The sequence below is a fragment of the Sebastes umbrosus genome, chromosome 22 (assembly GCF_015220745.1).
Source record: "Sebastes umbrosus isolate fSebUmb1 chromosome 22, fSebUmb1.pri, whole genome shotgun sequence".
Taxonomy (NCBI): Eukaryota; Metazoa; Chordata; class Actinopteri; order Perciformes; family Sebastidae; genus Sebastes; species Sebastes umbrosus.
Window position 1 is genome coordinate 23,127,827 of NC_051290.1, and position 26,487 is coordinate 23,154,313.

General features: G+C 40.3%; 2 protein-coding genes and 1 long non-coding RNA gene across 14 annotated transcripts in view; 1 reads left to right on the forward strand and 2 right to left on the reverse strand.

Annotated features, from left to right (window-relative positions):
* Positions 1-371: 371 nt before the first annotated feature.
* On the reverse strand, positions 372-3,736 carry leap2 (liver-expressed antimicrobial peptide 2). The gene is made up of 3 exons (XM_037759764.1): positions 3,142-3,736; positions 2,371-2,537; positions 372-865 (listed from the first exon to the last, which is right to left on the reverse strand). The coding sequence occupies exons 1-3, from the start codon at positions 3,217-3,219 to the stop codon at positions 811-813; spliced, it is 300 nt and encodes a 99-aa protein (XP_037615692.1). The 5' UTR covers positions 3,220-3,736; the 3' UTR covers positions 372-810.
* A 493-nt stretch (positions 3,737-4,229) lies between these two features.
* On the forward strand, positions 4,230-22,985 carry LOC119482268. Its single transcript, XR_005205388.1, has 3 exons — positions 4,230-4,241; positions 5,769-5,778; positions 22,825-22,985. It is a non-coding gene; the product is annotated as an uncharacterized LOC119482268 (long non-coding RNA).
* The window catches only part of LOC119482244 (NACHT, LRR and PYD domains-containing protein 3-like), a 29,556-nt gene continuing 17,559 nt past the window's right edge, over positions 14,491-26,487 (reverse strand). For 11 of the 12 annotated variants that reach the window (XM_037759729.1, XM_037759740.1, XM_037759738.1 and 8 more), the window contains 3 exons: positions 21,262-21,308; positions 20,532-21,117; positions 14,491-14,971 (listed from right to left, as the gene is read on the reverse strand). In XM_037759729.1, coding sequence (XP_037615657.1) covers positions 20,549-21,117; positions 21,262-21,308 — 616 coding nt within the window. In that variant the 3' untranslated portion in view covers positions 14,491-14,971; positions 20,532-20,548. The remainder of the gene's footprint in view (positions 14,972-20,531; positions 21,118-21,261; positions 21,309-26,487) is intronic. The other variant, XM_037759730.1, reaches the window with a different exon arrangement.

Genomic DNA, 26,487 nt, shown 5'->3' on the forward strand with positions numbered 1-26,487 from the left:
CAGTTTTACAACGTGTTAGAACGTGTTGCTCTTAAGTTTCACTTTCACTTTTACATAGTAGGCGTAGTAAGCCCCTACTGACCCACATTGATGGCGCTTTTGGCAACTGATAACGGCTATTTAGTGGCCTGATAACAGTCGAATCGGGTGACAACGCGTCTTTACACGGACGAAAAATACGGACTTGGTGTGCAAAGACCTTTACTCTGAAAGCCACGCCCACCAGAGGGGAAAACAATCGGCGCTACGTTAGCTTAGCTTACAGAAATAGTATAGTTACCTTAAAACTGACATTTGGACAAATGCTTGTTAGCGTACTTAGTGTCAGGATCACACGTTGTCCCACTCTTCCTGTCAATGCCTCTTCTTTTGGTTCGGCAGCTTATAAAAACTTAGTTCTGGGTTCTTTACCCTGTTGGTAGTACGTCCCACCACACAGCAGCTTTTAGGCATTTTTCTGTTGTTTGCTAGTAGATGAAAGTGACAAAGAGGCACCTTCACACAGTAGAAAGTCAATGGCGAGTGATGAATTGTTTTCCCCTCCAGTGTGGGCGGGACTTACAGTAAATGTCTCTATTGCCTCAGCCCACCATCTACTATCTTAATTTAAATGATATTTCTCATTTGAAATATATCAAGTGGAGCCTTTCTATAACTACCTGCTGTGTAAATTCATATAAACATGTAGATATTATCAGCAACGTATTGGCACATATAAATATAAAACTATTTAAAAAAAAAACAGTTTGGAGAACCTTTCATCAGGATTATGGCTGAATACTCATGTAAACACTGATCGCTGGTTGACGTCTAGTAGTTGACGGGCTCTGTGGGGGAGCGGTGGCTGGTGGAGCAGTGTCCCGCCCTGAAGACATGATGAGAAAAGAAGAAAGACCAAGAAAAAACTGTGAGATGACGTTCATTACTGAGGCTCCACTGTAAAAGAGAATTTGGCAGTAGTTGATTTTTACGGGTCCGTAATTAAAGTTTCCTGAAAAAAAAAACTGTAATTTGGTACAGCGTTGGTATAATTAATTAACTGCAATGCACTACAATGCAAAATGTGAAATTTGTCCGCAGGCAAGAAAACAATTCAACAGACATAAGAGATCAAATTTAATTAATATTTACTTGTTTTCTGGAAATGAACCACTGCTTGTAAACTCAACACAACTAACTAAACTCTGATTAAAATAACTTTCCCATAACTATATTCCCTATAATTAGTGGCACAAACATGTCTTTTTTTATACATTTCCATACAATTTCTTTAATAGAATTATTAGGAAATTGTGGACACCAGATATAAGTGTTACAGAATAGTTTAGCCTTGCAATATTTGATAGATTTGTCAAAAGTGGAGGTAAACCAAAGTTTCATATACGTCATATATTGTAATACCTCCCAACTTTCTCACACATTAAATTTGCTGCAATATATTTAGAGTAAAAATTTGGATTTGGCAATTTTTTTTTCCGTAATAATTTATTGGAAGTAGCATCCGGTGTACAGAAACATACAAATAAAGCACACATGTAAATCACCGTCCCTCCATATTTTGGTATTTTCCCCTCCAAGCCCCCTCCCACCCAACCTTCACACATCGCCATTGCAAAAAGGGATAACGATTTTTTTAAAATAAAAAATTATAAAAAAAAAGATTATTAAAAAATAAATTTAATAAATTAAAATAAAATAAAATAAATAATAATAAATAAAGTACACATTGACAGTACAGTAATAATAATTATAGGATAAATCAGGATTTTCTGATTAGCTTACTTGTAGCCCGTTCACTTCCACTGTTTGTGTCAGTATTTCTAAGCATGTTTCTAATAACGTAATTTTATCGTACACATTTTTTCATAAGCAACTCAGTGGACGTAAATTTGAGTTAAAATAATTCATTTAGCTAACGGTTAACCTACTGAAACTTCATCCTTAACAAAATGTGTTAGCTAGAATGCCATCCTGCTAACCTGCTAATCTTAGCTAAATGGTGCTACTGTAGCTACAGCAGATGGACAATGAGGCCGATTAGCTAAAGAAACGTCAGTGTATGGAAGGCTACGTTTATCAAGATGATGACTTGAGGACTGAGGAATGAGGACTTTTAAAACGTATTATTGTTAGAGTGACTAACAGACTGTAGTCCATACGGTAAATGATTTTGCCTCAAGGTGACAGTAACCTGACTGGGACTCAAATTGCAGTTGGGAATTGGACTTTGGGATGCAGCTGTGATGCCAATTATATATATTATATAAATCAAATATTTACACTGACTGCAGCTTATTTTCTTTAACCTCCACTTGAGTATAATTCACTCAAACTTTTACTTGAGGTATTAGTTTGTACTTTTTCCGTTACCTGCAGATTCCTGTGGAGCATTCATAGTTGTTCTGGCAATAAGCTCCAAATGGTTTACTGTTCATGATCCTCCACAGCGGGGTCATCCGAGCCGTCCTCCTCAGTGTGTGGACGCTCGAATCGGCCTTCTGGTCAGAGCTGGACCGAACCAACGGACCTGCACACACCTGGTGTTATACACAGAGATGGTCATTAGAAAGGAAACAAGGAAATGCACAGAGCATTAATCGGCATTGATTTATTAATAATAAATGCTGATTTGTACGCCATTTATTTTAAAATTGTGTTTTCACAGCGTGCTGACTAAATTCAGATGCCATAATGTCAACCATCCTAAAACATGCAACAAAGCAGTATGATTAGCATTTATGATAAAATAATCCACTTGCAGAGCTTTCTACCACATTTAACTGTCTTCATTAGCTAGAAATTGGACCTTGAGTACTCTGGCGAGATAAAAAAGTGAATCATCACAGTCAAACAAAAGCACTTTTTTCAAATCTGTCATCAAACTGTAAATGTACTTCAATAGAGTATTTTTTTTTGCATATGTCAACAACCTGATAAAGTACCCTACTTGATTTGCATTTTCTCAGTTGTCAGCTTCAGATTATACTTTCATCTGGATTAATCTAATAAATATTTTTGACATGTTTCTAATGTTTCAAACACTCAAAAAGAAGATTGAAGTCTAACAAAAGAGAAGAAAATCCATCTTTTGATTTAACACCAGACACATTTATCAAGACTTCGTGAAGTTAGGACACTCACCTGCTGAGCCAGCATTAGCAGCACAATGCACAGAGCTGCTGCTGCTTTCCTTTGGGTGAAGAAGCCTTTCTCCTGCATCTTTACGCTCTTTGCAACAATTTCACTTGTAAGACTCTTCAGGCTCTTCGGTTAATCTCGACCAGCTAGGATCCCTGATCTCCAACACTTTCTGGAGTACTCGAACGCCTCAACTTTTCTGGACAATCTTGAGTCCGAGTCGTGAGTCTGGAGGTCGTTGTGGAGCTGGTTTTCATCAGTCTCAGGGTTGCTGCTGGAAGTCTCTTCAAGTCAGTCTGACTCAGCTGTGGCACCAGCAAAGAAGGCTGGGCTCTCCTTTATACAGACAGGCCATGATCCCAGGAGAGAGGAAGCAAGAGGGAGGGAGAGAGAGTCACAGTCCACCCCTCTCTCTCCCTCTTTATCTCACTTTTCTGGCCCAAATGTCACATTATGTGTTTGCAGAAACAATTCCCCAAAATGAGGCCTTTATTTGTGGTCTTTCCTTCCTTCTCACTTCGTCTTCGTCTTCTTTTACACATATACGTGCAAGCAATGTGAGCACAAGTAGACCAGACGCCGCACGCGTGATCGTAACATTAAATGAATGGCAACAGAGAGAGACAGCTGGGTAGCAAGGGTTTAAAGGGGCAAAGAGGTCACTGGATGTGTGCGTGCGTGCGTGCGTGCGTGCGTGCGTGCGTGCGTGCGTGCGTGCATGTGTGTGTCAATGAACTCCATCAGTAAGATAAGGCTTTATCAAGCTGCAGAGTCTGTGTGCTGCAGGATATCTTTGACTACCGATTGCTCCTGACCTGACGCAATCTCACAGTTCCACTTACACAATGTAGACGGGATATAAGAAGGCCGCAAGTGTGATTTACATAAGCAGGTACACAGTACACACATCCTCGGCACGTGACTTACATGTGTGCTCCATATACAGTATTTAAATGAAGAAATTCCTGAAGACTGAAGAGAAGTTCAGGAGAAAATCACATCTCTTAGTCAACATGAAATTCATTTTTTACCAAGAAATGAAAACCTATATATGTATCATTGGTGTTTGTCTTGACTTGGGTAATCAAAATTGTCATTTACATGTACACACATTGTGTGCATTAACATATTCTGGATTTGTAAATTCATTAGTTAAACCGTGCTTGCATGTATTTGATAAAATGGAAATAAGACACATCTGCACATTTTTACTTGGACTACAAGTTATGATTTCTTTTTTTAATCACACACTCAGAGTTGCAATTATTTAAAGGTTCTCTTTACAATATCCACAGCATTAATATAGCAGCAAACAACTATTTGCTATGTTGTTTGTTGTTTTCACTGTTAGCACCGTTAGCTGTAAAAGCCGCCGGCATGTTGAGATCCATGGGGAGGCAATACAAATGCTCCCAATCTCATATTTAGCAGCTTTAAGTTTATGTAATGTTTATCAATCAGTTAATCAATAAATTAAAGGTTCTCTATACGATATCAAGAGCATTAATATATCAGCAAACAACTATTTTCTACGTAAAGATATTGAGGAGTAATGTCTACCTGAGCAGAGAATGAAGTCACCCTCTGTGTTTGTTGGAATCCGAGCTTCTCCATGCCTTTTAGAGCATGTGTGTGCCCAGCTGGCTAGCTCACAGCCGCTGCTCTGCACTGCTCTGCTCTCGTACAGCAGTTACAAATGATAACGCCAATATCTGCAAAACTTGATGGTTTAATAACTACTATCTGGCAAGCTAACCACTTAGCCAGCTAAGAACATCAACACATTTTGTGTCTTCTTTGAGACGAGTAGAAAGAAAACATCCAAAATACACATTTAGGTGTTTATTTTACTACTTTGTCTATTTGCGTCTGTAGATTTCTCCTAAATTCACCAAAAGTTAGCATTAGATAATGACTCATTTGCATATTTAACCATACAATTTCAGAAAACGTGTAATACAAAAAATATTTGTGTTAATCTAAGTAATCAACTGGGGAAGTATCATGGTGATTTCTATCAGTTAATTTTTTTGCCCAATTCACCTGGGGTGTAATGTATGAACATTTTTCTCATATATCTGAGCCAGAAATCTCCACTTCAGTAGGACTTACATCCACCAAACTTTATATCGTTATATACAGTCTATGGTTTCTACAGTAGCCCAGAACAGACAAACTGGCTCTATAGGGCCATTCGTTTTCACATCGGCCACCATAGTTCTGTTACACGCTTGCCACACGGGAGAAGTTTCAGTTGGTTGCAATTTGCAACCTCACCGCTAGATGCCACTAAATCCTTCATACTGCACCTTTAAGTAACACCTCTACACTGGTCTATTCTAGCTATTTCAGAGCAGTGCATGTATGGGGACCAAGTCCAGTCCTGAGGCCAGGCCTTGGTTTAGGTCATCGCACAATCAATAGGTTGTGGCTTTTCTAAATTAGGCTATACATGTGACTTTCATAACTGGCTCCAAAGATATTTAAGAACTGCAGGCTTTTTGCATAAACAGTGCACAATACAATGGAACCATGCAGTGCAGTTTTTTGTTTAACATTTTATTTTAAGAGCTCTTTCCTGGATGATCTCTATAATAGGAGAGGTCAGCTATTCAAATTTTCTTTTAAAGTGTATACATAGTTTTGCCACAAAGCAGAGTATTGTGTCGGGCTTATTGTGTTGAGTGAACCTGGAGTGGGTAATAAAAACCGATAGCCTGCATGCACGGGGCTGAATCTCATCAACTGGGTTAGTAAGATAAAGGTGAGAGCGCCAACATGACATACATTGTGTCTTTTAAAAAATCAAAAACAAAAGAGTTCCAGCTGGACAGTAATTTAATTATGAAAGACATTTCAGTGAGCTTCATGGGTCAAAAGGTCATCAAATGTGCATTCCTACAAGACATAGATTAACAGCCAGTTTTGTTCAAAGACAATATAGGCAAGCCTGGAAGAGACATGTTTTATCCAAAAGGAGTCCTGGCCAACACAGAGAGGCTGGAAGGTACGTTGAAGACAGAAGCATGTTTCAACACAGGAGAGCAAAAGTAGAGTTGATTTAATCAGGGAGAGCAGAGGATCATGTAATGGAAAATTACTGTGCTGATTCCTGTAAGGTTGCTCATCACCGAATGGCCTCCAGAGGATCACAAGACTGACAGGAATCCCACACTACATAAACCCAAAACATCTGCGTAATATATTATCGCCAGCCATGACTCATCAGATTGTGCCTGACAGGCTGAGCAGCTGCAAAGTCGAAGCTGCAGAGATAAAGGACAAGAACTTAAATGAGGTTTTTCCATGCTTGTGGTGCTAATGCAGGACAGATGCAAGTGTTGGACTTCTGCAACTGGTTTAAATATTTGAAGCGACAAACATGAAAACAAGTTATTGTGGCGTGCACATATTTATCGAATCAATAATAATTTTCTCTGTTTTTTGCCCATTTTTTTAGTTGTTTTGTGTCTCTTTTGTCACTTTGTAGTTGTTTTGTGTCTCTTTGTAGTTGCTTTGTGTCTCTCTGTAGTTACTTTGTGTCACTTTGTAGTTGTTTTGTGTCTCTTTGTAGTTGTTTTTTGTGTTTTTGTAGTTGTTTTGTGTCTCTTTGTAGTTGTTTTGTGTTTCTTTGTAGTTGTTTTGTGTCTTTTTGTAGTTGTTTTGTGTGTCTTTGTAGTTGTTTTGTGTCACTTTGTAGTTGTTTTGTGTCTCTTTGTAGTTGTTTTGTGTCACTCTGCAGTTATTTGTGTCACTTTGGAAGTTGTTTTGTGTCTCTTTTGTAGTTGTTTTGTGTCACTTTGTAGTTGTTTTGTGTCCCTTTGTAGTTGTTTTGTGTCCCTTTGTAGTTGTTTTGTATCTCTTTGTAGTTGTTTTGTGTTTCTTTGTAGTTGTTTTGTGTCACTTTGTAGTTGTTTTGTCTTCCTTTGTAGTTGTTTTGTGTCTCTTTGTAGTTGTTTTGTGTCTCTTTGTAGTTGCTTTGTGTCTCTTTATAGTTGTTTTGTGTTTCTTTGTGGTCATTTTGTGTCTCTTTGTGGTCATTTTGTGTCTCTTTGTGGTCATTTTGTGTTTCTTTGTAGTTGTTTTTGTCTCTTTGTAGTAATTTTATGTTTCTTTGTGGTAATTTTGCATCTATTCCTTGTTGGTACATGTCTCTTTGAGTAACATTTTATAGGTGAAGGCTAGGGGGGAGGCCCTGACACCTTGGGCTCCTGGGCCTGTGCCCAGTAGAGCTGTTCAGTAATCCATCCATGCTTGGGACAAACGGATCGAAGGACGGTTACAGACATGACCTCATCTGACCATATTCTAGTCCTCATGTGGACTGTGCAGGATGGTGTTAGCAGAACATGGGTTACGGAGAATGCCCTATAATTGTGGACAGGCCTTGAATCAAAGCCAATAATTCTGATAGTGGATGTGGTGACAGTTCATCTCTGGCAGAGCTTATCTCTTGTCTCTCATCTGTCATTTTTACCAGGAAACAAAGAGGGCTGTGGTGGAGGTAGACTATAATCACAATATCTACTTTTCTATAAACAATAGGCCTAACACATATTACATTTTTTTATCAGATGGATTTTTTAGTTGTGGATAGTATTAGCTTTACAGATACATCACGAATAATCACATTCTATGAGGTAATCTTTGGCGCAAAATAATCAGTTTTAGACAAAAAGCAAAGATTAAAAAGCCAGAATTCGCTCACTAAGGCTCACTTAAAAAAGATCCAGTTTGAGTTAAGCCCTATTGACCCCAGATGGTGGCACAGCAAAGTCTATCTGCAATGTCTGCAAAGCTTGATGGTTTAATGACCACTATCTGGCGAGCTAACCACCTAGCCAGCTGGGAACATCAACACATTTTGTGTCTTCTTTGAGACGAGTAGAAAGAAAACATCCAAAATACACATTTAGGTGTTTATTTTACTGCTTTGTCTATTTGCGTCTGTAGATTTCTCCTAAATTCACCAAAAGTTAGCAATAGATAATGACATATTTGCATATTTAACCATACAATTTCAGAAAACAATTAATACAACAAATATTTGTCTTAATCTAAGTATTCAACTGGGGAAGTATCATGGTGATTTCTATTAGTTAATTATTTTGCCCAATTCACCTGGGGTGTAATGTATGAACATTTTTCTCATATATCTGAGCCAGAAATCTCCACTTCAGTAGAACTTACATACACCAAACTTTCCAGTTTCCTTCCTATGTATATTCTGAAGGTTTGTACAGAGGGGTTTGTTCAGATATCATTCATTACCTGATTTATACAACATTTCATTCCTAAAAACGTGGCAAAAATAGATTTTTTTTTTAATGGCTGTTGACAGTATTTTCTGATTTATGGATTGATAAAAAGAGATATCAAAAATTCCTGTAAAACCCCTTGACTATAATATGTCAAAAAAAATTAAACAACATTTTTGAACCTGGCTTTATCCAATGTTTACATTTCTGTTCTGGAAATGTATGAAAAAATGAGCACATATTTAATAAGATAATGCCTCATTTGCATATTTAAACATACATTTTTAGAGAACTCGTAATACGAAAAATAATTGTCTTAATGTAAGTAATCAAATGGGAAAGTATCATGGTGATATCTATTAGTAAAACATTTTTTTATCCTATTTACCTGTAGTGTCTCCAAATGTTTGACATTTTTTCACAGACTCAGAGTCAGAAACACCAAACTCCCCGGTTTCATTCCTATCTACATTCTTAAGGTTTTTACAGAGAGGTTTGTTCAGATATCATTCATAGCCTGATTTATAGAACATGTATTCCTAAAAACAAGGTGAAAATTGATTTCTTTATGTCTGGACAGGTTTCATGACAATATCTATTAGTTAAGTTCCTGCATGAATCCTACTTCTGCAAGGCAGATAAAAGCAATGACACACAGCATACAGTAAATGCAAACATTTATGTCTGTCCGTCTGACTCATTTCATCACCTATCACACACTCACACACACTTTCCTTCTCCACACAAGATCCAGTAATAGAACTGAAAAGCTGACCTTCATGGCTCTCTGTCAAAAGTGATTAGTAACAGGATACTTATTCCCATGTGTGACGTTTATGGGAATCAGTCTTGCTAAAGTGTGCCTCAGTGTGTTATTTCAGAACATTACAACATCTGTCAGAGGAGATTAGGGTGAGAAGGACACACTCAGACTCACACATCCGAAATCCCTTCAGGAAATAGTCGGGGGAGGTCCCGTAAAACTGAGGATTTCCAGTCACTCTAAACAAAATGTTACAGTAACAGGTCACCACTGTGGATCCTCGGGCATCCTCATAAAATACACTTTTACTGCAATGCCAGCATTTTTTCACTTTTATGCAGCCTAATTTTAAACCCACAGCCGCAGTTTAAATTCCTTAATTGCATTCCTGTCCATAAATATCTGCTTTTTTGCATATATGTTCTGGTAGAGAGATCCCCACCACAAACATAGGCACCTGCAGCTCACTTTAGAGATCAGAAATCAAACCACATTACTGCCTCAAATCCTTCAATAAATACTTCAATAATGAAACTGTTTTTTCATGTTATTATCGAGCTCGAAACAAGCCACAAATCTACAGCACATGTTGACTTTATCAAAATAGAAATCTTGACTGGAAAGTGAGTTTTCAAAGCTGAAAATCTCTGCACGTGACAAAGTAGTATCACTGGCTGAGTCACACACACATTTATCAACAACCTTATACAGATATTATCAAGGTCCTATTGTGCCTCAGGGAAGTAACATTTTGAGAACAAGCTTACTGCAGTATTGTATGAGGATATTGAAATACTGTTCGCTGAAATCTGGTCAGGAAGCAACATCATACCTTCATTGCACTGAAAATCAACCTCTTAATATGACATGCACGGTGGAGAATGACACACTTAGCACTGGCGTCAGTTGGTTTCCAAATCTGCCCTAAAAACCTCATCATGCATTTGCAAATGTAGGATAAAGAGAAACATGAGAGAAATTTCAGCATTTCAGCTAATTTTGTGTTTGTATTTATGTTTAGTAACCAAATAAGTGGCATCCCATCATGACTTACATGCTTGTTTGTGTGTTGCATGATTCCATGTTGAGGCGGGTGTGCATGTCCATCTGTAAATAGTATGCGCATAGTATGCACCCGGGGAGGTATATGGGTACATTTTCTGCTTCAGAACTGAGAACACTACAGTCAGACTGTATAAGAAGTGGACGTAGTCGCCATGATGTCACCCCTTTGGTTTGTGGACTACGGTTTTGAAGCCTCGAGTTCGACATTTTGGCTGTCACCATCTTGTTTTTTTCACACGAGAGGGTGGAGCTAAGTACAACTAAACACTGACATTTTTAGATGACCAAAAATGTTACAATAAACTTTCATGTACTTAAAACACACTGTGAAAGGGTTAAAGTTAAAACACGGACAACTCCGTGGTAACGACCTGTCCATCACAAAGTAGCCCCGCCCTAAAGCATCCCCTGCTTTATGGTCTATCTGACTCTAAATGGGACCATGACTTACTAAATGAACATCATGCTGTATTGAAGAAGACTTGAAACTAGTGATTGAGACCATAAACTCATGTTTACAATGTTTACTGAGGAAGACATGACCTCAGTGTCTTCATCGGTAGCTATGGCATCAGCTTAGGTCCCCCAATATGGCCACTAGAGGTTAAGTTACATCATTAATTAATAAATTCCCTGCTGACTGACCGACCTCCACACTGAGCCCCGTAGAGATATGATGACGAAGTGTTTGTGTGAGTGTGTGTGGATGATGAGCGCCAGGCCAGTGGATCAAGCAGGGCGAACCAGTGAGCCCACTGGGGATGTAGACTGGTGCTAGAGTTTCAAAACAACACCTAGTGTGTGCGTTGCTGTGTCTGCAAGTGCATACGTGTTTATGTACATGATGTGCATGAAGTCGTGCTAAGCGTCAGGGAAAAAAAGGGAAAATCTTGTTAATGTACACAAATCAAATAGTCTCACGGCAGTTTGTGGAATAGTCATGAAACTTAATCTGTGTTGTCTTTATGTATATTTTCATCTTTATTGAATGCATACTTGTTTAATATTTTTCTATAATTTCCATATTTTTTTTTTGTTTGTTTTTTGCTTGTTTGATATTTTCGTTAAAAAAAAATTGGCAATTTGATAATTTCATGGCATCATATATGGTTTTGTTAAACTATTAACTAGATATTTCCTGAAACAATTGTTTCCATCATTTTTTTTAATCTTTTTTTATCTTCAGTATTAGTGCATTGAAAGATTGGCCATATATTGTTCAACATCATACAATTTCCCTGATTTTTTGTGTAATATTAGACGATTTACTTTATTTTCCTACTGAATAATAATTGAATATATTGTCATTTTATTCATGAATAGATGTGTGAGTTGTTTATCTTCAAGGTTATGCAGATACAGACTCACTTTTTATGAAGTTTTGCTTCCTTTTTTCAATTGTTTGTTACAACCTGTGACTTTATTATAAAGATGTGTTGTTTCACGTTGTGAATAAGCATCATTTTAGAAATGAAGGCCACAAAATTGTGTTTGTATCCTAATATTTGATAAGGTGAAAAAAAACTAAATAAATATGAAGAAAAAGGTGCTCACTGGAAGAATACTCCCCAAGAAATGTGTCTACTAGCTTATATACTGAAGCACGCCAGAGGAAAGCCTTTATATGATATGTCCCCCTATAAATAATGTTGACAAAATCAATAATACCATTTTTGTAATATTATTAATAACAATCTAAACCATCTGTTGGAGGGCAGGCACTATAAAAGTGTATATGTTCACCATGTAAATAGTGTGTTTACTAGTTTATGTATTTAGAATCATTTTCTTACTCATTATTGCTCTTTAATAGCCCATTTATGGTAAATATTAACACACTATTTATCATGGAGTGTATGAGGTGGAAGTCGCAAAAATGAATTGATAAAAATGGAGGTAATGAAATTGCATGTGAAATGAAAAATGGAGCCGTAAAAATTATGTGAAATTAAAAATAGAGTGATAAATTATCAAGTGATTTGATAAACTTTACGTGAAACAGAGTTGATCTGATCTGATCTCTATCTTTCAATTCACATACATTTTCATAACTGCCATTATTAATTCATAAGCATTTTCATCACTTCCTTTTTCTTCAATTACTTTGTGTTACTTCCACCCTTCAGGCCACTTTCCTTAAGTGATAAATGGTAATTTTGTGTTGTGAATGATGAATGATGATGGGAAAAATGGTGAAATATGGCTCCGTTTTCATCACATCACGACTGTTTTAGTCAAATCGTCTTCAATTCACATGCATTTTCATCATCTCCATTTTTATCACTTCATTGTTGTTACTTCCACCCCTCACAGTGGTGTGTACATGATGAAGAATTGCACTTATATGTGAGCATTTTGTTCTATTCGTGGTGAATGAATCACATCATGAATCAGATGATTTCTACTTGTTAATGTTGGTTTTCTGGGTATTGTTACAGCCCTTTTGTCTTTGCTGGCAAGTGTGTGTCCTCGGACAGTGTGCTGTAATGCTGCCATCTGCTGGTTACAGACTGTACTAACAGTTTACTTTAACTCAGTACTGTATAGTCCTTTCATATGATTTCAGCACTTATTTTCTAATAATATATAATATAGTGTCTGCCTTTCAGGAGTATATTAATTCTGATATGAATGACCTCCAGTCACCCAAACTTTTAAGTCTAAAATAAATACTAGGTGCTGAAAATGTATGATTATCACAAAGAGAGTTATGTATCTCCTAAAGTAAAGCAGCATCATGAACGTTTTAAAGTTTTATTCCAACATTATTTCCAGTATAAACATTCTGGAGAAGAAGTTCAATCTGGCTTTTAAAGCCAGGATAACTTCATTTTAATGTTAATTCTACTCTGGCTTCCACGTTGTCCATTAACTCCTGTTATTACACGGCTGTGTTGAATACTCGATTCTGATTGGTCAATCACAGCGTTCTGCAGTGTGTTATTTCTTTATAGCAGACCGTTGCTATGTATAACAGACCGTTGCTATGTATAACAGACCGGTGCTATGTATAACAGACCGTTGCTATGTATAACAGACCGGTGCTATGTATAACAGACCGTTGCTATGTATAACAGACCGTTGCTATGTATAACAGACCGGTGCTATGTATAACAGACCGTTGCTATGTATAAAAGACCGGTGCTATGTATAACAGACCGGTGCTATGGGCGCAGCTCTAATGTTGTCTCTGGCGGACCTTTTTGTGTCAAATTATTAATTTCTTCAGTAAGTAACTGTGTAATATGCGGGATAATAACATTGTTGTGAAATAAACCCCTTCAGTCTCTCTGTGTTTAATTCACAACAATAACCGGCTCGCTGCACATTATCCCTTACATAATGATCACCTCGTCGGGCATTATCCTGCTTATACCATAGTCACTAACCAGAGAAAAAAAAAAAAAGACCATTAATTTATATTTTCATGTGTTTTGCAACCAAAATCTCACAATCCATTCACTGCATTTCCCTGGTAACCCTGAGGGTTCGCTAATACCTGGAACAATCATTACATCCCATAATGTTCCTATGCAATGGAAGCGTTGTTACTCCATAAGACAGACCTTAGCTACGACTTGGCAACGGGAGATATTTCTAGTCCGCTCAGCTCATAGAACCCTTTAGCTCAGCTACGAGCCAGAAAGCTAACGTTATGCTAGCAAGATTCAACGTCAATAACTTTACGTATGGTTGACAACCGGTAAATATAATCTGACACTATGTTCAACAACAAGAGCTGTGTTTAACTCCATCAGTCTCTAAAGCTGCAGAGTCCACTACAATCATTGGCACTCTTTAAGGTCGTCATTAGTTTCTCACTTTCTATCACATCTGTGCTGTTTGAAAACCACCAACTCACTGAATTTAAAGCCTTTCATTTAATAAACAGACGAGCTGCTTCTTCATCAGGAGTTTGGTTCAAACTTCTTACGTCTCCCTTTGGAAATCTATGATTTGTTGAGTTTCCCCAAAATACCATACAGTCAGTGATGTATGGAATAGAGAGATAGATGGATACATAGATAGATAGATAGATAGACAGACAGATAGATAGATAGATAGATAGATAGATAGATAGATAGATAGATGGATAGATGGATAGATGGATAGACAGATAGATGGATGGATAAATAGATAGACAGATAGATAGATAGACTGATAGACAGATAGATAGATAGACTGATAGATAGATAGATAGATAGATAGATAGATAGATAGATAGATAGACAGATAGTTAGATTAATTTGTTACACGATGACCAAAGAGGATGAATTCAGTTTATTCAAATCAAACTAATCTTTTACAAGTTGTTTTTTAGGTGTTTCTTCTCACAAAGAAATGTTTCAGTTTTATAGACAAAGTTAAAGTGAATGTTTCACACCTTCTCTCAGACAACACATCATTTCAGGTCATTACATTGTCGGCTCTTTCAGCCGTCTGCAACACCACAAGTCCCCCGTTATAGAGAGGAGAAGTCCCGCCCCTTCCTGTGACCACCATGGGACCTTATTTAGGAAACAATATGAACGCTAGTCAACGGAGAGCTGAACACAGAGACTTTTAAAAAGGTCTCCCTAGTCTCCAGCACAGAGTCGAGTCTCACAACACACGCTGGTTTGAGGGGGAGAAGGGGGGGTTGTCACGGGTTGGCTGAGGCCGGCAAAACGTCACCGTCTACACTGAGAGATCTCAACACCTCAGAGTCCAGACCAGCTCAGGTAACCCTCACCTGCTCCAACTGCATTTCAATCAGGAAAGACTCGTATGAATTGAATGATGATTTATTACAAAGTGCACGAATTATGAATAGTAACAGTCTTTGGCGATTTAGACCCGATGTGAAATAATGAAGGGGAAGTGAAGCTGTAGTAGGATGTAGAAATATTCCCCCCGGGTCTAGACACTGGTGGTGGTGGTGGTGAAGACTGATGCAGATCCGATGAATGAAGTGGAGCAGGATTACTCTGATGTGATGAATCTGGAGGTGATGGGGTGGTGGAGGGTCGCGTCCGTTAGTGCTGAATGCTGACACTGAAAACTCATAGAGGAGAATGGTTTTTAAACTTTTGACAGCAGCATATTATTGGTTGAGGGAGATATGGCAAGCTCTGATTGGTCACTGAAAAGAGAGACGCCCATAATCAGCTGACATATTAATAGCCCATGAGAGAGAGAGAACCAGAATGAATGAGAATGAATGAGCTTGCACCCCTAGTCTTCCTGTCTGAATTTACGCTTAAGCTTCATTTCAATCAGGAAAGACTCGTATGAATTGAATGATGATTTATTACAAAGTGCATGAATTATGAATAGTAACAGTCTTTGGCGATTTAGACCCGATGTGAAATAATGAAGGGGAAGTGAAGCTGTAGTAGGATGTAGAAATATTCCCCCAAAGAAACATGGAATAAATACATTGATTTATTGCCTATGAATATGAGGTTAAGACGTGCACGCCTCCTTACCTTACAGCATCTGGGAATTTAAGCAGAATAAAGTTAATTAAGAAAAAAACAATTTATAACTCACAAGGTATGAGGTAAAGATAGAACATGATATGGATATAATATCAAGACCAGGTGATTGTGTTAACCTAAGAACAGTGCTAAGTGGAGTTGAGAAAGACCGTGCAATATAAGGTCGCATGCGAGTGTAATAAGTGGGTTAATGATATACATGATGGCAATTAAATTATGAAGGCACGTTAGCCTACTATAAATGATGTTGAATCAGACTAGTGTAATGTGAGATCTCGATAGACCATTTAAATGAAAGCCTAGTGGACCATGTTGAAACGCCGGTCATGCTGACCATGAGAAAACGTGAGTCTCGGACCTTATTGGGACGAAGGCCGTTCTAGTGTTAAATAAACATTGCATAGTGTGATTAATGAAACGAGTGAAATAGTTTGAATAAGGTTGTGCCAGTGTAGCCGTAGTCCTGAGAGATGAAGTATAGTATTTGAAGAAAGCACAATAGAATAAATAACCACCATCACCAGTTATATGAATGACTTACCGAAATCAAGGTTTTAATGATCTTTGATTTGCGAGGATGGTGTTGACGTCGGGGCGAACGTAGGAGGTATAAGCAGACTAAGACCAGAGCATTTAGAGAGGTCACGATAGCCAGAACATTAGAGAGTCACGATAGACCAGAGCAATAAGGAGGTCACGATAGACCAGAACAATAGAGAGGTCATAATAGACCAGCATATAATTATAATAATAATAATAATAATAATAATAATACATTTTATTTAGTGGCGCCTTTCTGGACACCCAAGGACACCTTAAAAAGATCAATTAAAACATTGACAGATAAAACAATATAACAACAGGACATGACAGAGACATGATTGTACAGACACATAGGATGGGTGATGATGAGTACTAGAGAGTGAATAAGAATAATTACCTTAGCTGTGAATAATGGAAATAGCTGAATATAAGATATATAAGAGTGTAGGAGTATCCAAAGGTAATGAATTGATTGTAATGATCTGAATTAATTAATCTGAAAAGATGATTTGATAAATGCTGAGGTCAGCTGTACAGGACCCAGATAAAATAGAGGGACGATTAGCAACAATGCAGCAGCTAACTGAACACCACCACCAGTTATATGCATGAATATAGTTAAATGCATGAATATAGTTATATGCATGAATATAGAGGATCTGCTGTCTGCTGTTATTTGTGTGAAGGTCGTGATGACTTTCTGTGCAGAGGAACGCGTGATGCTTCCGTTCGATCTGAAGTGTACTAAACATTTTGCAAAATAAAACGTGAATATGTAGTAATAAAGAACCCATACTTAAGAGATTAGCCGGAAGGCCAAGATTTGCTTGCGATACTCCAAATGAATTAAAATGAATAATACCTGATGAATTCCGAGGTCAGCTGCAACCGGAACCAGCCAAAAGGGACGATTAGCAGCATGCAGCCGCTAAACGAAAACCACCACCAGTTATATGCATGAACATGAAGATCTGTTGAATGACGCCAAGGATCCGCAAATTGCTGTTGCCGCTGAGATAGGTCGTGATGACCCTCTGTGCAGATGAGCGAGTGATGCCTCCGTTCAATCCGAAGAGTTTACCATTGGGATGCCGACGATTGAGGGACACATGAACCAATGTAATTGTGCTCCGATGAAGGCCCCGACATGAAGCCCACGAGCCTATGATGAACGCTGGAGCCAGAGGGAGGCTGGCGCTGAGACCGTACCGTTATATTCTCCCCCAAAAGAAACCCCACGGATGACGTGTCCGTGGAAACTGAGACTGTGTAATTTGCTTGCTCGTGAAGAAGAATGTATGCCGTTATGCCACTGCACAGGTGTGTGTGATGTTGAGATGAGGTCAGCCATGACTAAACACTGTTTAAAGTGGATCGTGTGATCGAGCATATGTCAGAAGGCGACGCGTCCCCAGCCATATGTCCCAGTTGAACCGTAGCTGCACCGTGGTTATGAGGTGATGCCAGAGGTGACGTTGTTTCCACGTCGAATGCATTCATCGAATGCATTCGCATTCCCGGCGTCGGAACGCCGAAGCTTGTCGCAGCCATCGCATATATATTAGCCAGAAGGCTTCGTTGTTTCCGCGAGGCACTGGCCTTCCTTTACCACAATGTGACTTTTATTTATTTATTTTGAGCATGGTTTTGAATCTGCCTCCAGTTGCCGTCCATGAGAGCCACGAGATGTTCATTTTGCCAACACCTACCGACTTTCAGACCAGTTTATGATTATATGAATCATATTCTGTTACTGTAATGCCTACTTCTCTCTCAAATGTTTTCATAAACATTTTGTAGTGTACTGTTATCTGTAATTGTTCCCAACACATCTGCAAGACCTCGACTCGGGAGGAAACAGGCAGTAGGAGTCGATCTGAGGTCTGCTGCCCCTCTGTCGTCTATGACCCGGCTGTCATGAATCAATATTCTGTTACGTTAATGCTTATTTCTTTCCGCATATTTCTCAGATCATCTTGTAGTGCACGGTTTAGCTGTGAGATGAGAAGGTTTGTGACGCCGCCGCCATTGTGAATTTGGTGAAGGAACAGCGAGTTCTGTTCACATGACCGGAGCACGCCCGATAGGAACACTCTCTGATGAAAAGACCCGTGATTGGTCAAAGTCTCCAGTCCGGGGTTAGATCTTTTAAGCCTTAAAACGGAGCCATGAGGAGGAGCAGAAGTCTAGTTATCTCTCAGAACACTTGAATTACTATATGCTGAAAGGTTATGGAATTGTTCCCAATGCAGCCAATACTGACTCTGAGTTTTAACTGATATGATGACTATAATGTATTAACTTGCATTTAAGTCCAATTACACAGGACTTGTAGGAACGTACAAGCGCCACTAGATGGAGACAGTATGAAAACGGCGTATGAGACTTGCAGTGCTTATTACCGTAATACACGTATTTAAGGTTCCACGTGATTTGCGATGCTTTATGAATTATGCTGAGTGATATTTGTAGGGTTTAAAACACATAATGTTGTTGAGATTACCCAAGTAAACCGAAGTTTGATATATGTCACAGATTTCAGGAACAGAAGGCTGCTTCAGTCCAGAGTCTGTAACCTGTACGCTGTAGAATTAGAGTGCACCGCTATTACAGTATTTACGGTATTAGTTCTCTTTGAGCCGTGATGCGCCGAGAGAATGAAAAGTGTTACAGTTTGAACAAACACCTGGAAAACTAGTTAAAAGACAGCTGGTTATCTACTAGTACTGGATCCCGTGAGACCACCGGTTTGATGTACCCGCTGAACTTGTGGACTTATTGAGCAGATGACTTTGAATCACGCCGGTTCTTCTGTGAGGAACCCGAAAATGTTTGAACTCTGACTGAATACGGAGCGGAATGAATGATGCATGATATTGAAGCTATCCAAACCTCGAGTGTGATGTCTGTAGCCTGGAGTAGTGAACAAGAGGGAGAAACTCCTTTGCTGAGGATAAGACGTCGCTGGTTATACCACTGAGACTGGATTAGAGTACATGAACTATTTGCCGTTTGAATCGAGCTGCTCGCATCCGTTTGAGCTGAATACTGACGCTCTATTTGCCGTTTGCATCGAGCTCTCTTTACTATCGATAACTTTGAATCATGCCGGTTCTTCTGTGAGGAACCCGGAAATGTTTTAACTCTGACTGAATACGGAGAGGGATAAATGATGCATGATATTGAAGCTATCCAAACGTTTTGACCACGTTTCCTCGATGGTGATATGTGGCCTCTTGCCAGGTAATATGAGGCTGGTGAATTTTGTGAAGCCTTTACCTTTAGATGAAGTGGCATGAACGTAGTGACGAGGCGGCTGTGATGAAGAAGCTAGACTCTGTTGGAAACGCTGAGCTGAATGCATAAAGTTTGCTGGATTCAACCGAGACTGCGAGTGCTATGTTTGTAGCCTGGAGTAGCAGATGAAGCTGCCTGAGTAGTGGACGAGAGGGAGAAACTCTTTTGCCGAGGATAAGACGTCGCTGGTTATACCACGAGACTGGATGAAGGTACGTGAATTTATTTGCCGTTTGCATTGAGCTCTCTTTACTATCGATGACTTTGAATCACGTCGGTTCTTCTGTGAGGAACCCGGAAATGTTTTAACTCTGACTGAATGCGGAGTGAGATGAATGACGCATAGATATTGAAGCTATTCAAACGTATGACGACGTTTCCTCGATGGTGATATGTGGCCTCTTGCCAGGTAATATGAGGATGTGAATTTTGTGAAGCCTTTACCTTAGATGAATGGCTTGAGGTAGGATGAACGTAGTGACGAGGCGGCTGTGATGAAGAAGCCAGACGCTGTTGAAAAACGCTGATGAGGCACGAGCCTGAGCATATGAGCTGAATGCATAATGTTTGCTGGATTTACCCGAGACTGCGAGTGCGATGTTTGTAGCCTGGAGTAGCAGATGATGCTGCCTGAGCAGTGAACCAGAGGGAGGAGAAACTCCTCTGCTGAGGATCAGACGTCGCTTGTTATGCCACGAGACTGGATAAAGTACGTGAACTATTTGCCGTTTGCATCGAGCTGCTCGCGTCCGTTAGTGCTGAATGCTGACACTGAAAACTCATAGAGGAGAATGGTTTTTAAACTTTTGACAGCAGCATGTTATTGGTTGAGGGAGATATGGCAAGCTCTGATTGGTCGCTGAAAAGAGAGACGCCCATAATCAGCTGACATATTAATAGCCCATGAGAGAGAGAGAACCAGAATGAATGAGAATGAATGAGCTTGCACCCCTAGTCTTCCTGTCTGAATTTACGCTTAAGCTTCATTTACAATCAGTGAGAGATCAGTGAGGAGAACATAGAGACACTGAAGAACCAGAACCAGACCAAAACCCAAACCTAGACCCAAACCCAGACCCAGACCCAAACCCAGGATAAAGAGGTTCAGTGAATGTGGTGTTGAAGGTGTGGAGGTGTATCAGTGTGCCAGAGGAGACTCTGTAGAAGGACAGAGTGCCAGCAGGACAGTCTACATACACTCCTACTGTACCAGAGAAGGAGGAAGAGGCGATGATGGGTGTGTCTCTGTTATTGTGCCTGACATAGTAATGACCACCAAAGCACCACAGACTCCAGGACTGATCATTCCTTCCAAACAAACAGTCTTCTCCGTCTCCTCTCCTGCTGATTCCTCTGTAACTCACTGATATAGAAACATCTTCTCTCCACTCGACCTCCCAGTAACAGCGACCAGTCAGACCAGCTCTACACAGCAGCTGAGGACACGAGTCAAATCTGTCTGGATGATCAGGATACGACTGAACCTCCTCCACATGTGTCACCTTCCTGTTGTTGTCAGACAGTTTGAGCCTTCTGTTCACTGTGTTTGTGTCGAGTGTGAGTTTACAGGAATCTGATGGAGAGAACAAGACACAATACAGCTGCAGTTATTAATCTATTGTCTCTGATGATGACATCACAGATTTGAATGAGTGATGTCACAGTCTGAAGATGGCTGACGCTTTGTTTTCATGAATCAAATTAAAAACCCACTTACACTTCCTCAGACCGGGTGTCAACCATCGGACTCCAGCAGGCTCCACCCTGAAAGGAGGAGGGGGGTCAGAGCAGCACTTCCTCTCTCAGCATGGAAACATGGACATCACATCGCTGTCATACGCACAGCTTTGTTATCCTCTACCAATGTACTTATATGTTCACATGGAGCACTTCTGATAAACAAGGCTAAAATGAGCATGGCAATAATAAATATGCATTCTGGGTTTGTCACACCACAGAAACATGTGTTACTAACCACCCAGACAAATTTGAATGATTAAAAAAATCAGTGGCGGCGGGCTGGCTGTTTTACATCGAGCTGACATCCTGGTTAAAGAACTCCCAGTACCCAATGTCACCTCGTTTGAGTGTGTCACTTTCTCTCTGGGTGGGTCTACACAGCTCCAGGTTGTCCTCATCTACCGCCCCCCTAAAGCCTCTACTACCTTCATGTCTGAGCTGTCTGAGCTTATCACCTCTGTCTGCTCCATGTCTCCATCTACACTCCTACTCGGAAACTTCAATATTCATGTGAACTCCACCAGCTGCTCGTTTGCCACTGAATTCTTGTCACTGTTGGACTGTTTAAACATAACACAGCATGTTAAAGGTCCCACCCACACTAAAGGCCACACGCTGGATCTGGTGTGCTCCACTGGCACAACTCCCTCCCATCTGCAGTGCCTGGACCTCGCTGTTTCAGACCATCTCGCTGTTCTTTGAACTGTTCCTGTCACCCTGCCCAGGCAGCGCACCACTCATACCATCTCATACAGGAACATCAAGACAGTGAGTACACCAGCTCTGAACGACCTGATAGCGACCCATCTGGCCTCAGATCCCCACGACACCTCTGCTGATGGGCTGGTTGCCCACTACAACGCCACTATATCCAGCAGCCTTGACTCACTTGCCCCCCTCAAAACCCGGACTGTCTCCTACACCCGTCCCGCCCCCTGGTTCACAACTGAACTCCGCACCCAAAAGACCACCGGTCGTCAACTGGAGAGGCTCTACAAAAGATCTGGCCTCACTGTCCACCTTGAGGCCTATAAAGAGCATGTGAGGGCCTCCAAAGTAGCTCTCTCCCAGGCCAAAACACAGTACTACTCCACCCTCATTGCCAACCAACAAAACCACCCCAGAATGCTGTTCACCACCATCAACCGGCTACTTCGCCCCCTCGATCCCCCCCTTCCCTCAGGTAGCCCCGACCTCTGCACTAAGTTCCTGGACTTTTTCCAGGATAAAGTTGAGTCCATACATCAGCAGCTCTTGGCGCCTGCCCACCTCCATCCACACACACCTCAGCCACTGGACGTGGTTCCCATGGCTGTTCGCCTATGAAACCTTTCAATCTGGCTTCAAACCACACCACAGCACAGAGACCACTCTCATCAAAATCACGAATGACCTCCTCATCGCTGCAGATTCTGGTCACATCAGCATCCTCATCCTCCTGGACCTCTCAGCCGCCTTCAACACAGTCTCCCACACCATCCTCCTCACCTGCCTATCTGACTACCTTTGCCTCACCGGTTCAGCTCTCTCCTGGTTTCAGTCCTACCTCACAAACAGAAAACAGTTTGTCACCATCAGAGTCTCCAGTTCCACCCCGGCCCCAGTCAACCATGGTGTACCTCAAGGCTCTGTGCTGGGACCCCTCCTCTTCACCATCTACATGCTCCCCCTTGGTCAGATCATCCGCCACCACGGTCTCAGCTTTCAGTCATATGCTGACGACACACAACTATATCTTAGCACCAAACCATCCACCCAGCCACCCCCACAGTCACTGCCTGCATGCAATAAAAATCTGGATGTCATCTAACTTCCTAAAACTCAAAGCAAACAAAACCGAGCTCATGGTTGTGGCACCCAAGGCCCTGCTCCGGAAGGTTGGAGATCTCTTGTGTTTATTTATGTCTTTGTTAAGCGTCCTTGGGTTTCTTGAAAGGTGCTATATAAATCCAAGTTATTATTATTATTATTATCAGTATTGTGCTCTGAGACGCTGGGGGCGTGTCGCTGAAGGTGCTGAAACCTGAGGCCTGTACTACGAAGAGAGTTCAACATACCCAGGATATCTTCTCCTTATCTGGTTTAACTAACCCTAACAAACCAGATCACGCTAAGCGGTCCTACGACGCTGGTTATCAACTCGCTAAATCAACCCAGGGTTTCTCTGTCTGGCTGCGAGCGCGTTCACATGAACGGGGAGGTGTTTGCAGCATCTGACCAATCACAGACATGGACAAGTCTACAGACTGCAGACAGACAGACAGAGAGACACATTTTACAAAGGAAGAGCAAACTATATTAGACAAATAGGAAGAAGTTAAACACTTAATCCAGACTAAAAGTAATACAGTTGAAGCTGCCAAATGCAGGAAGAACAGCTGGTGAAGGAAAAAACTCCAGATGTGTGAATGATTAAATTAACAGACTTATTAATTTAACGGAACACTCAAAAGTCAGTTATAGTCGTCTAGATATAAATAGCTTTTAGGAGTTTAATGGATGAATAGATTACACTTCTTTATACCCTGTGGCTAAAATGTGGTGTGTGTGACTATTCAACCTTCTTTCAGCTGCGCCCCCCAGACCCCCACCCCCCCCTCTGGCGGTGTGAAACCACCAGAGGGAGGGGGAGGGGGGGGAGGGTACTTGGGGGGGAGACCAAGTAAAAAAATAAATATAAAAACATAATTCAAAGCAGTAAACACCCACAGCATAAATCCAGCTGTCCTTCCTGCATCTGTCAGTTTAAACTGTGTTGTTTTTAGTCTGGATTATAACTGTAACTTCTTCATCTGTCAGTTTAAACTGTGTTGATTTTAGTCTGGATTATGACTGTAATTTCTTCATCTGTCAGTTTAAACTGTATTGTTTTTAGTCTGGATTTTGACTGTAACTTCTTCATCTGTCAGTTTAAACTGTGTTGATTTTAGTCTGGATTATGACTGTAATTTCTTCATCTGTCAATTTAAACTGTGTTGTTTTTAGTCTGGATTATGACTGTAACTTCTTCAAATGTGTGTAATATTATCATACGATCACCGCACAGAGCTCTGATTGGTCAGTAGACGGTGCTTTTATACGGGTTGATCTTTTATCTGGAACATAACCCGCTCCGGAGCAGGTCAGTTGTTCAGCATAAATTAGCATAAACATAAATCTGCCGGGGGATTCAACTCAGCGGGTTAGTGACGGCCACTCTGTGTCGGAGGATCCCCTCGTGGGACCTCTCCCTGGCGCTGGCTGGCAACAGCCGGGCGCATTTCATCCGAGGCGTTCGGTCTGGGTATCATCGGATAATTAGTTTTTCCTTTTGAATTCAGAAAGGAAAAAACATTTTTTTATTTTTTCGTTTTAAACCAAAAACGAGAAAACGGCCGTTTTCTCGTTTTTGGTTTCTGAATCAAAAAATGAAAAACGAACCCAAACCGGGCCGTTTTTTGTTTTTGCGAATTCCTTTTCTCATTATTCGTTTTTAATTGAAGAACGGAAGTCACGTGGGTTTTTCGTTTTTTCGTTTTAAACCACAAACGAAAAATGGAATCAAGTGGTGCTCTTTGTTTTTTGTTTCCAAACGAAAAACGAAAAAAACAAATTAAAAAAACGATCCAATTTAGTTTCTTCAAGTTTCTTTCTGTCATTTTCTCTTTTGAATCGAAGAGCGGAGAACGGCAGTCACGTGACCAGGAAGTGAAGGCAAACATGTCAAAATAAAAGCCAAGAAGATAGTTTGGTCATTCTATAAAAGTGTAACATTATTTAAGCACAGGATCAAAGTAACAGTAGAAGATAAATAGGCTAAATAAATACATACTGTACCTAAAAAAGCCTAATTAATTATATATCCTAGACACATGCACTGTGCCAAAATCATGGAAATTCTCAATAATTAGGCCTGTGCTAAAAAAGCCAGGCGCAAGTAAGCCAAGTGATCTTCAGCCTATCGCAATAACCTCCATATTGTGTAAAACCATGGAATGAGTTCTTGCCAGCCACCTGACCAGCACAGTGGCTACTAAGCTAGATCTGCTCCAGTTCGCTTAAATAAGAGCGACAGAGGCCCAGATGACGCTGACTCTGCTTAACACAGTCACAAAACACCTTATGCATCCTAAAGGTTATGCCAGAGCTTTATTTGTGGATTTTGGCTCAGCTTTTAACTCAATGAAGACGCATATTCTCCTGAAAAGGCTCGTTGATCTCAACATCAACACAGGGTTAGTTGTGTGGATCAGAGGGTCTGTGTCAGAGAGAACATGTCAGAGATGCTCACTGTGAGCACAGGCTGCCAAAGGCTGTGTTCTTTCCCCTGTGCTATTCTCTCTTTTTACTAATGAATTTATGATCAATGAGAAACATTTTAGACTGTTTAAGTATGCGGATGACATGGCCTTAGTTGACCTTTTACAGGAAACAGGCCCACTAGGTGAAGCTGCCTATCTGGCCCACACTACAGCCCTTCAGACACGGTGTCACACTAGCCAGCTAGAAATCAATGTGGCTGAGAAGAAATAATTAATCATGTGCTGCACAAAACAACATTTGATCACAGAGCTAGTTTCACTTGATGGCCAACATGTTGAAACTGTGGGACACTTTAAATACCTCGGTACAGTCCTGGACAACCAGGTGAGCTTCTCTGTAAATACAGAGTATATTTTCAAGAGATTCTCACAGTGACCTTTATCTTCTAAGGAAACTCAGTGGCCTCGGTGTCAGCCGGCAGATTTTAGAATTAGTGTACAAAACTATTGTTGAGAGGGTTTTAACCTTTAACCTTCCTGCCTGGTACGGTCACCTACACTGTAGATAGAAGAATAAACTGTTTAGGATTGTGTCAATGGCAGGCAAAATAGTTGGTAAACCCCAAAAGCCCTTGACTCAACTTTTTACAGAAAGGACGAGGAAGAAGGCGAGGAGTATCCTGGCAGATAGCTCCCATCCTCTCTGCAGCCAGTCGGGAGGAGCTATAGAGCCCCTCTGGCAACTAAACATGTGTTTAAAAAGTCTTTCATCCCAAATGCCATCAATATTCTAAACTCAACACAGTGACTGAGCAGATCTGAGCCACAGACACTGACATGAACTGTTTTAATGTGTAACATAACCTGTCTTTGTTTTTTACTAACTGCTGTCTGGTTTTTAATGTTTGTTGTTTTCTGTGTTTTGTGAGCCGAAGACAAATTTCCAGCCTGGTGAACAATAA

Bases quoted from the DNA above. Each gene is read 5' to 3' on its own strand.
- leap2 (XM_037759764.1), bottom strand. From the start codon at position 3,219: ATGCAGGAGAAAGGCTTCTTCACCCAAAGGAAAGCAGCAGCAGCTCTG. The intron at 2,538-3,141 runs GTGAGTGTCCTA...GTATAACACCAG, and splicing joins TGCTAATGCTGGCTCAGCAG to GTGTGTGCAGGTCCGTTGGT. The intron at 866-2,370 runs GTAACGGAAAAA...TCATGTCTTCAG, and splicing joins TGCTCCACAGGAATCTGCAG to GGCGGGACACTGCTCCACCA.